This window comes from Terrapene carolina, unplaced genomic scaffold (genome assembly GCF_002925995.2).
Source record: "Terrapene carolina triunguis isolate 2854851 unplaced genomic scaffold, T_m_triunguis-2.0 Scaffold62, whole genome shotgun sequence".
NCBI lineage: Eukaryota > Metazoa > Chordata > Testudines > Emydidae > Terrapene > Terrapene triunguis.
The window spans coordinates 16,829,729-16,841,730 of NW_020664413.1; the positions used below are offsets into that span (position 1 = coordinate 16,829,729).

At 39.4% G+C, this 12,002-nt stretch overlaps 1 protein-coding gene across 5 annotated transcripts in view; it reads left to right on the forward strand.

The window, feature by feature from the left end:
• Positions 1-12,002, forward strand: part of R3HDM1 (R3H domain containing 1) — a 138,335-nt gene that overhangs the window by 75,161 nt on the left and 51,172 nt on the right. For 3 of the 5 annotated variants that reach the window (XM_026647434.2, XM_026647435.2, XM_026647436.2), the window contains 5 exons: positions 1,503-1,611; positions 1,722-1,817; positions 5,782-5,819; positions 5,902-5,952; positions 6,047-6,273. In XM_026647434.2, coding sequence (XP_026503219.1) covers positions 1,503-1,611; positions 1,722-1,817; positions 5,782-5,819; positions 5,902-5,952; positions 6,047-6,273 — 521 coding nt within the window. Of the gene's footprint in view, positions 1-1,502; positions 1,612-1,721; positions 1,818-5,781; positions 5,820-5,901; positions 5,953-6,046; positions 6,274-9,590; positions 9,846-12,002 lie in introns of all 5 variants that reach the window. The other 2 variants (XM_026647432.2, XM_026647433.2) reach the window with 1 other exon arrangement.

Below are 12,002 nucleotides of genomic sequence, written 5' to 3' on the forward strand. Positions count from 1 at the left end.
CATTTGGTTTTGCTATAAATTCCCTACCTGAAGTTATACTTCCATATTTCTCAAATAAGGCATTTCCATGCCCACAAAGTCTGATGTCTCAGACCAAGGATTATGATTACTTGAAGTGGGGAATAAATAGCAGTAGCAGCAGAACTCTTAATTGCAAACTGGAATGTTTCTTTTTAAAAACAAAACCACCACCCAGCAATCTTGGAAGCCCTAATAAATGCAATTACTAATTAGCAGGCATTTCATCTAACCTATAGACAGTAGGATGATTTTTTTTAAGGTTTTCAGTATTCTTATTTTAAATCACTTGGGATATAAAATAAGAATTTAGAAAGAAAATCTTGGAGATCTGCTCCATATTGAATAAAACCAAACTTACCTTTTCCTCATAGGCAGATTCCCCGCTCCAGCGTCGATCAGTGGTGTTACTGATATCAACAACCCAGTCCACACTGGGACGTCTCAGTGGAGTGGGAAGTTGGTGATTGCAGGGCAGTAAATTCAGGGACCTTTAAAAGAAAGAGGTAAGACAGTCTAAAGGTTCTCTGAAATGCCTGCTAATTATGTTTGGGCATCCAGCAACCATTTAGTTAGGTTTGGTTAAAAGTACTGCAGTTCACATTATAAAGGAAAAAAAATCCTGCTTTTATACAAATGCTCTGAGTAATAACTTTAAAAAAAAAAACCCGAAATACAGACCATATATATGTTATACTCTTCAATAGCCAAATTCCTTCCAGTTTTCTGAGAACTGATCATGCGACTGTAAATAATTTAGCATAACTGCCATTGTTGTCAGTAGTTTTTGGTACCTAACAGTAGTTTGGAGAGGGTCTCATGATCCATTCATAAGGCAGTTGGATTTAAAAAAAAAAAAACAAAAAAAACCTCATGAACTCTAGCTTCCTGCATTCTTGCAAGACTTCTGCTTGCATGCATGACTGCATTCTTCCTCCTTCTGCCTTTTTCTATTTTTTATTTTAATAGTTTAATTTGTTTTCCATCACTCCCATCTCCTTATGTTCTTATTTCCCTTGAAATAAGTTGTGGTTGTTTAAACAGTAGGCACTTATCATTCAGTCTCATGCACGTCCTAAATTCCCTTGCATTGCTACAACTATGGATTATGAGAAACTTATGAGTCCTCAGTGAAACCTGCTTGCTTGCTACTTTCATTGGGAATTGAAAACGTGCTTTGAAGGACTAGGTCTGTTTTAGAAAAAGGATTTGTATGCCTCATGACAGCAAGAGTTGTCAGGTTACAGAAACATTTTATACTTTTTGATATTTTTTCAGTTTGCAGGTCAACAACTTATTACAAAACCCAATACTCCAGTCAAATTGTAATATTTTATATGTGATATTTTAATAGAATGTTTCTCAAACTATTTCAATTGGTGTCAGTGTCTCTCTTATATTGATATACAATATATGGATTTATATATTTATAAAATTATTCGTTTGTCTGAAATGTAACTTTTTTTCCTAATCACTTTCCTTAGACCTGATCAAAAGTTTTGTGAGCATATAAAGGATGAGAAATGTGAAGATTTTCAGAAACGGTACATCCTTAAAAGAGATAATTCTAGTTTAGACAAAGATGATAACCAGGTAAATGTATGGAATTTTAATTTTTTCATATTGATACCTTGTCTATAAATTCATGCTATTTTCTTGTAGAAATTGGTATTTTATCTAATCACTTATTTAATTTAATTTAGATGCGAATACGCTTAAAAGACGACAGAAGAAGCAAATCTATAGAAGAACGAGAAGAAGAGTACCAGAGAGCTAGAGAACGAATATTTGCACAAGATGTAGGTATTAAATCAAAAGGAAATCTCACGGGATCTTTCTCTTGGGAAATTTTTTTCAGTCTGACAATTTCATACATACAGGTACCCATAGTTCATATTTTAAAGGATTTTTCTTCTTGATGTAGGTTTTCATCTATATAAAGTAAAAAAAAAAAAAAAAAAATTTAACAGTTCTGATGGTTTTGATGATCATTATGATAATGTCTGAGCAAGTAAAATATCCAACTCACTTTGCCAGAGCAGCATTAACTCTGCAGTGCTAACTTATTGACAAAATAAATATATCAAATATCTTGAAAATGTGATATTTTCCTCCAATAGTCCATAATCATTCCACACTGTCATGTAAGTAGATAATGGTTGCATAGTACAGGTGAGTGAAAAGGGTGGGAGATCATAATTTGGCTTTTCAGATCACTACATTCCTTTATGGTATCTGTCTGGCTCTAGGGAGCCATATTGATCGATTATTATACATTTTACACTCGCAAAGCTCAAAAATAGTTATTTGAAAACTATAGAGTAGGAGTATGAAAAGCAAGAAGACTATACCTAATCTAACTAGGAAATTGGGTGAGGGCAGAGAGAGACAGCTGAGATTTTTGTACATTAATGTAAGGAGCCTGCGCAACAAAATGGAAGAACTAGAACTATTGGTGCAGGATGTGAAAACAGATTTTACAAGGATAACAGAAACGTGGCGGAATAACAATCATGACTAAAATACAGGTGTTGAAGAATATGAGCTGTTCAGGACAGAGAAATAAAGATCAATGTGGTGGGGTAGCATTGTACATCAGTGATGCGGTAGATTGTAAAGAAATAAGAAAAGATTGCATGGATAAAACAAACGGTTTGGGCCAAAATCATTTTGGGAAAGGACTGTGAAAGAGTGCCTACTGGAGCAGGGCTAAGGGTCTGTTATAGACCCTGCAGAGTAGGATTTTGGTTATGGATAGAGTAGAAATCTATTTTTAATATTAGATAACTACTCCCAGAAATTGTTGTTATGGGAGACTTTAATTTTCCAGCTATAGATTGGAGAACAAATGCAACTAATAATGGTAGGGCCCAATTATTCCTGGATGTAATAGCTGACAGATTTCTTCACCAAATAACCAGCAAGAGGTGATGCTATTTTAGACTTGGTTTTGGTAAATAGTGAAGATATTATAGAAGAAGTGGTCATAAAAAATAGCATTGGATCAAGTGATCAGGAGCTGATTAAGTTTAAATTAAATGGAAGCACAATAAAAAAACAGGTTGGTAAGGAAAGTTTTTGATTTTTAAAAGGGCACATTTTGAGAAATTAAGGGAACTAGTTAGTTAAATCAGTTAGACCAGTGTTTCCCAAACTTGGGACGCTGCTTGTGTAGGGAAAGCCCTTAGCCGGCCGGGCTGGTTTGTTTACCTGCCCCGTCCACAGGTCCGGCCAATTGCGGCTCCCACTGGCCGCGGTTCGCTGCTCCAGGCCAATGGGAGCTGGTGGAAGTGGTGGCCAGTACGTCACTCGGCCCGCGCTGCTTCCAGCAGCTCCTATTGGCCTGGAGCAGCGAACCGCGGCCAGTGGGAGCCGCGATCGGCTGGACCTGCGGACGGGGCAGGTAAACAAACGAGCCCGGCCGGCTAAGGGCTTTCCCTACACAAGCGGCGTCCCAAGTTTGGGAAACACTGAGTTAGACTAAAGAGCTCAGAGATTTAAATGTGGAAGAGACTTGGAACTTCTTTAAGTCAAAGGTGTAAAAGTCTTGAATTTACATTCCAAACAAGGGGGAAAAAATTGAAGGGAAGGGCTCCAGACATAAATTAATGAATAACCACCTCAAAAAGGGTATTATAGGAGTAAGCAGAGAGCCTAAAATGAATGGAAGAAAGGCCTGATCAGCGAAGAAAGCTACATCTTGAAGGTCAGAAATTGTAGGAATTAAGTGAAAATTGCCAAAAGTCAAGATGAGTTAGACCTGCAAAGGAAATTAAAACAAATAGCAAAACATTTTTAGCCATATAAATAAAAATAGAACAAGAAAAGAAGTGGGACTGCTATACAGTGAGGATAGGGTAGAGACCCAGGTATGAGCCACAAATTTAAATGAGCTCTTTGCCTCAGTTTTCAATAAGGATAATAATGTAGAACATGGGGGAAAGGCAAGGTAGCTAATAGATGTTGCCACATCCAAGGTGGAAGCAAGCCTCAAAGATCTTAATGCACTCAACTGAGGGGATTTAGGTAATCTCCATTACAGCATGCTGAAAACTGGCATATAAAATTACAATAATAAAGTGTTAAATTGGGATGGAAACAAATAACGGAAGAATAGAAAACATAGTACCTATATTTAAGAATGGAGGTGGGATCCAGGCAACTACAGACCCATTTGTCTGACCTCCAATAGTATGCAAGGCTTCAGAATAAATGTTGAAGGAAAAAAGGTTTAAAGACATGGAAGTAAATGGGATAAAATGCAACATTAGTTTACCAAACGTGGATTGTGCCAAACTAATCTGATATCTTTCTTTGAGAAGATAACTAATTTTTTGGGTCCGTGAAATGCGGTAGATCTAATCTCACTGAACTTCAGTGGAGCATTTGATATGGTATCACATGGAAAATTATTGGTTAATTCTGGAGAATTTGGGGATTAGTACAAGAACTGCGAAATGGGTAAGGACCTGGCTAAAGGGATGACAATGGATTGTACTGAAAGGTGACCTCTTGGACTGAAGGGAGTTTACTGGTGGAGTGCCTTGAGAAATAGTCTTGGGACTCACCTTATTTAATACAGTAACTCCTCACTTAAAGTCGTCCCGGTTAACGTTGTTTTGTTGTTACGTTGCTGATCAATTAGGGAACATGCTCGTTTAAAGTTGTGCAATGCTCCCTTCTAATGTCATTTGGCAGCCGCCCGCTTTGTCCACTGCTTGCAGGAACAGCAACCCGTTGCAGCTAGCTGGTGGGGGCTTGTAACCAGGGTGGACCGGCAGCCCCCTATCAGCTCCCCGCTCCCCTAAGTTCCCTGTGCTGCAGCTGCCCAGCAGGCTAGCAATTGCCGGGCAGGTCAGCTGTCCCTCCCCCCCCGCCATGTGCTGCTCCTGCCCTCTGCCTTGGAGCTGCTCCCAGAGACTCCTGCTTGCTGTGCAGGGGGGGAAGAGCAGGGGCTAATGTCAGGGTGTCCCCCCCACTCCTGCACCCCACTTATCCCTTCTCCATATAGAGCAGGGAGGGGACACGGACGGAGAGAGACCGAGAGAGCCAGGGGCAGCAGCTGCTGTCTCAACTTCCTGATCCACTTAAAAAGACAATGCACTTAAGAGGGTGTCAGCTTACTTAAAGGGGCAGTGTGCATCTCTCTCTTCCCCCCCCCCCCACACACAAGGTGTGTGTCTGTCTCTCTCTGCTATGCTTTCACCCCTCCCTCGTGTTTGTGCTGCCTTGTGTGAGAGGCTACATTAACAACAATGTGTTAACGCTTGAGGGCTCAGCCGAGTGCTAGTTCATCATTTAGCAGCAAGGCATTCCCTGGGAAATATCCCTCCCACTTCCACCCTCTAACTTCACCACCTCAACCCAGCTTCACAATCATCATAGCTGTGAACAGTATTAAATTGTTTGTTTAAAACGTATACTGTGTGTATATCTATATAATATATAGTTTTTTGTCTGGAGAAAAAAAAATCCCTGGAACATAACCTCTTCTCCCCCCCCCCCCCCGCCCGAGGAGTTACTGTGTTTTTCATTTATTATCTTGGCTCAAAAAGTAAGAGCGTGCTAATGAAATCTGTTGATGATACAAAGTTGGGAGGCATCGTCAATACAAAAGAGGATCGGAATACTATACGGGAAGAGCTGGATGACGCTGAGTATCGAAGTAAAAAAATAACACCATAGGGTCTCATCTTGATTAGAGTCTCTATGCATCATTAAAAAAAAAATTAATTAAAATTAAATTTTATACTTTTTTTCCAGGCCCTGTGTTCCCAAGAGAATTATCTTATTGACAGAAGGTAAGTGTATTCACAATTTAAATTGGTTCCTATTTACATTTTCTTAATAAATACTAAGTTCTCTTGTTAAAAATGTCAATAGAATCCAAGAGGAGGAAACTAATAGTACACAGCAAAGGCGGCAGATATTTAGGTATTTAAGTATTCTTCATGCATGTCACCTTAATTTTTCTTCCTTACTTTGCAAACAATGCATGTATTAAAAGTGTTTAGTTTATAAATTACAGAGTCAATAAGGAAGCTTCAGGGAGATCAGCCAACAGCCATCAAAGCAGTACTGAGAATGAGCTGCAGTACTCTGAACCCCGACCCTGGAGCAGCACGGACTCTGATAGTTCCATCCGCAATCAGAAGCCAGTTGTAACGAAAGCCAGCAGCTTCAGTGGGATTTCAGTTCTGACAAGAGGAGATAGCTCTGGAAGCAGCAAAAGCACAGGCAAGCTGTCTAAAACAGGTATAATAAATCTGTACAAGTAAACAGTTTTATGGAGCAGCAAAGTACCAGTTTGCCTAACAGTTAATGCACACTGCATATGTATATGTAGGGAAAGGGCCCAATCTTGTAACTCCTCTGTGCGCAGAAAGCCTCTTGACTGCAATGGGTGTTGCATACTAAAACTGGCTGCAGGATTAGGCCCACTGCGTGTTTAACTTTGTATAAAAATAGAATTCCTATTCGAAATGAAATGAACATCTTGGAACTCTAGTTGTAAAGCCAGAAGCAAGTTATAGAAGGCCTTTGCTAGCTAGTGGAATTTATTCCATATCTGTGAAAGTATGTAGAAATACTTGTTTTATTCTGACAATTTACTACTTTGATGCGGGGGAACAGAGTTACAGTTCAGAACTGTTTCAGTGTGAGTTCATCTCTTCAGTCAAAGCTGCATGGCAAATTTGTAGATAACTGTACGTTGATATCCCATTGGTATCCCTTTAATTAGAACCAATTCAGTAATAAAGCCTGTGGAGGATTATTCATATTTGTTCCATTGTTTCTAACTGGCAGTGTTAGAAATGATGTATACACTTAATTCAGAATAAACCCCAGTAATGTGAATTTTCACCATAGTAAACTGTCTTACTGCAGAAGATTGAACTACGTACTCATTCTATGAGATTCTGTGAGTCAGAGGTGTGCTAGCTCGTAATTTATTCTGCATCTATAAAGAGTATTTTGTCTGCTTCAGAAGACCTGGCTTCAGATCCTGTTGCGGTAGAAAGTGAAACAAATTTGGTAGCCTATGTAGTGCATATTGGGCATGTCACCCGTATTCTAAAGTGATCAGCCAATATGACACAATTGGCATTCTCTGCACTGGGGAGTTTCAGGGCTTAAACTAAACAAGTGAGTGTAGTGGTTAAGAATATAGGTAGTGCTGTGTAGGAAAGTAAAAGGATGTGAGTGCTTGTCTGTATTATGCTAGGCTTTAGTCAGTGCTTATAAACCCTATCTTCAGCGAGGATCCATTAAACATTTGCCATTAAACACTAAACCCCCACACTACCCCCCAGCAAAATATAAAAGAGAAATAAAGTACATTAAAGCATATTGCAATAACACAGGAGATATTAATATCATAAGCAGAATTTCTGTATGAAATGAAGATCTGATAAAATTTTGTTTGTTGAGAAATGTTTATCTTTAGTACTTGGTATACATTTCAAAATCTATGACATAAATTTTTGTTATTTGGTTTAGCAATGGAATAGCATTTTTGATGGTGACTTTTGATAGTCAATTACAGTTGTACCATAATCTAGATCAGATTCATTATAGAAAGATTTTCTCACACCAAATTAGAAGAAAATATCTTGCTAAAAATGAAAACTTTTATTTTGATTTCTGAAAGATGGGACCCTAACTTGAAAAGGTCAGTATTGGTGGTGGTTGTTTCACTGCATCCATAGGTTGTGGTGATTTAAAGTAAATAAATAAATATAGGCCTAAATGTATAAACTTTTATTGAAGTCAACATAGTAAAAGATGAGTCTAATGTCTCTACATAATCTAGAAGCTGATGCAGATGTAAGAAAACTGTGAAATCAAGAAAAGGACTATGGGCAAGTGGAGACTGATCATAGCACTAAGATACAGTGACTGTGGATTGGGCAATTTACTTAATCTCTTTGTACCTCAGTTACCTCATCTGTAAAATGAAGTTAATAATATTTACCTTTAACTGCTTTGAGATGTATGGGTTAAAAAATGCAATACAAATATAAAGTACCGTATATACTCGTTTATAATCCGAATTTAAAAAAAAAAAACGGAAGCACCAGAGAAGGGGGTTGGTTTATGAACGGGTATAGAGAGGGAGAGGTGGGACACAGCCCCTCCCCCCAACAGAGGGAGTGAGGAGAGGCAGCAGAGCCAGAAGGGAAGAGGCGTGGCCAGAATCTCTCCGCTTCTGGCCACGCTGCTCTCCCCCCCCCAGCCTCCGAAGCAGCTGCAGCTCCAGAGCTGGCAGGCTGCAGCTATGCCGCTTGGCCCTGACCCCCAGAGCAGGCTGTGGCCGTGCTGCCTGGCCCACCGGAGCACGCTGCGGCCGTGCCCAGCCCACTGAAACATGGCCGTGCTGTCTGGTCTGGCCCGCCGGAGCAGGCTGCGGCCGTGCTGTCCAGCCTGCCGGAGCAGCTCCAACCAGGCCAGAGACATCCTCCCCTGGTCCTCCCCAGATAAGGTGAGAAGGAATGGGATGGGAAGAGTGTGGGGGTCCCGGACTAGGGGTGGGGTCATGTGGAGGGTGGTCACAGGGGTTACTCCCCTGACCCCCAGCTTCTCCTCCCTCCCCTCCTCCCCCCCCAAAAAAAAGGTCCCCACCAGTTTCTGTCCCGGCCCATCAGGGTAAGCAGCTGGCAGGCCGGGTCACTTTTGTTTACTTAGGTTTACCTCCGTGCCTGAGGACGTTTGAGGTAAACAAACCATCTCGGCCCACCGGCTTATCCTGATGGCCCGGGAGCCAAAGTTTGCTGACCCCTGAATTATAGAGTCACCTTATGAACGGGTCATAAAAATTTTCCATTTTTACTTATCCATCTTGGGGGGATTGTCTTATAAATGAACCGGCTTATGATCGAGTATATACGGTATTTATAATTTCCTTTAAAGGCAGTTCAAATAATTTTAAAATAGTTTCATTGATTTTTAAATGACACATAATTTTCATCACAGCTTTGTTTTGAGTCTTGTTTTCTCTTCTAGATTATTTAGTGGCTGTTGATTACGATTTCTTATGCTTAAACATTAATTTTCTGCACCTGCATGTTATGCAACTATTATAACAAAAGTCTAATAGAAAATATTATGAACTGTATATTCAAAGGGGACTTTAGGAAAAGACAAAGGCTTCTCAAAAATATCTAGAGACATGTTTTAGGGACTTTTCGATGGCTGGTTATTGGAAGATTGCTTTTAGTTGCATGCTTTGGCTGCCAAAGAACTCAGGGTCTGGTTCTCCAGTTCCTTACATTTTATGTAGTCATTGGCACCTGTGCAAAGTGGGTATAATATGCTACCATTTTGATTTCATATTCACTTTGCTCTGTTGCAAAAGACTAAATAAATATCAAGGCAGTGTAGAATCAGTCCCAGAGTTTACAGAAAGACGCTTGTAATAGATGTACTCTACTCAGGCTGTATTGAAAAATCCATAGTTTAATACTGTAGTTACATGCTGTTATTTAAGGGTAAGCTTTTAAAAATTATATATTTAAATGAGCATGATGTTTCTGACTCTAGGTAAAAACAATTTCTCATTACTCCTTTCCTAGGTTCAGAGTCTTCTAGTAGTGTAGGGTCATCCACGGGTTCTCTTTCTCACACCCAGCAGCCTCTTCCAGTCACAGCTCTAAGCCAGCCTTCTCATGGCACACCTGCTGTCTATCCAACTGTCAGCACTAGTAAATCTCTTTCCTTTGATGGTGGCATAAGTGGGCAAGTGACACCTACTAGCACTAGCTTCTTTTTGCTTCCCTTGGAAGCGGCAGGCATACCACCTGGCAGTATTCTGATCAACCCTCAAACAGGTTGGTATCCAGTTGTGGACATTTTTATTATGGTTTGGAACTTTGGAATAACGTGTAAATTGTTTAACTTGTAAGTGTATTGTAGTGTTGTCTTTTCCTTCCATCTCTTCCCCCCTCCCGCCCCCAACTTTTTCAGTGTCGTGTGGTTTTTAGTGTTTGCTCAGTGCACTTAATATAAATGTTCTGATATGTAAGGATAATGGTTACCTCACAATAGTAGGGATGGGAGGAAACCTGCTGTTACCAGACTGGATTAGCCTACAGGTTACAGTAAGGCTAAGTCTATGCTTGAGGAACTACCAAAAAAGTTCAGCAATACTGTATTATACATTGTTAGTATCATGTCTTAATATTTGGGGAAGCTTTTTATATAATGGAAGTTAATAAAAACAAAGGGTTCTTTGATAATTTTTTGATTCTAGAAAATGAAATATTTGGGGATATCTTTCTTATCAAGCTACAGCCTTGTTTTATTTATTGTAATACATGGCAAGTTAGTTTTTTTTTTAAATTGTTTTTGTGTCTCATCAGTGTACTTTTTGTTTCCTTCAGGGTCATATTTTTGGGGTGGGGTGGGGAATGGGAATTAAGTTATTTCACTTTTGAAACTAGTTTTGTACTCAACTAAATCAATCCATTGTCTTTCAGCCCTGACTATATTTTTTCCTTAAAATAAATCATGTGCTAATATGGTAAGCCATATTAGAGAAAACATTTTACATTCATGGTTCTGTTAGTACTTGTATCAGTTACTTAAATGTTTCTCCGTATATGCCTTATGTAAGGAATGGCTAAAGCCAGCCATGCTATAAACGGAGAAACCAGTACCCAGAAATAGCATGCATTTCCCAGCTCCCAGGCACTTATTGTAAACTGAAGATGGCATGTTTAGTATCTTAGGGCTGGGTGCTGCAGCAGCACTGTAGACTTTCCTGGACTAGTCATAAAACGACAGTTGCACAGTTAAGTGGATGTCCCATGTTCCTATTGACCATTCATCTATATTTTGCCACAGTCACTGTCATAGCAAGGTGAAGCGCTCACACCAGAAAATTAAGAACTTTAGGCTCTACCTCTACTGGAGTTAAAACAGTCTTAGCCAGAGCCATACGTAAACAGACTTCTTGCTAGCAAGGTGATGACGATTTCACTGCCCAGGTTCTGAGTAACAGCTACACTATAGTTCAAACTAAGGTGTAATAATCCCTTTGTTAGCCTACATTCCTAGTATCTTATGTCTCAAATTTACCAGTCAGTTTAGCCCTCCCGTATTTACTGGATTTAATGACTGTAGAAGTTTTCAGAGTCATCAATCAATTGGGCAAACATCGCACATTCAAAAGAACAACATCAACTTGAAAATTATATTTGCATAATTTTATTGTATTTACTGGTATAAATAATTTTAATTTAAAGAGAAAAATACTTTCTCTTTTTTCCAGTTTGTTTACTTTGTGTCTTTGACAGCATTTTGTGTGTGATCAGTTTCACTTTTTGCTCTTGTATTGTTAGTCAGTTTTACTATGTTTTGTTTGTGGGTCTTCCACATAGCAGCTGGAGACTGAGAAACCTTTTTCTTAAATAATAATAATAATAATATAAAAAAAAAAGGCAGAGGGGGATTGTAAAACCCCACTAGTTGGCAGGAGGACTTAAGAGCAGGTACCTGAAACTACTTTTAATTCACGTTATAAAACTGTCTTAATTTCAAATAGTGTGGGCCATTAATTACATATACCTCTACCCTGATATAACGCGACCCGATATAACATGAATTTGGATATAACGCGGTAAAGCAGTGCTACGGGGGGGCCGGCCTGCGTGCTCCGGCGGATCAAAGCAAGTTTGATATAACGTGGTTTCACCTATAATGTGGTAAGATTTTTTGGCTCCCGAGGACAGTGTTATATCTGGGTAGAGGTGTATTTATACTTTTCTCAGTCAATAATTTTGCTTTCATTATAGGAGGCCTGTGTGATAAGTTTACAGGAAAGGATCCTTCAGTAGCAATGGTTGAGTGACATTAATACTCTTCCAGAACAGTAATGAATATCCGCAACATTCTGTTCAGATGAGTTCCCAGATAATAACCGACGTTCATGGGCAGTTAGGGAAGAAGTGATGGCTCTTCTAGCTCTGCCTTTTCACATGAGTTAG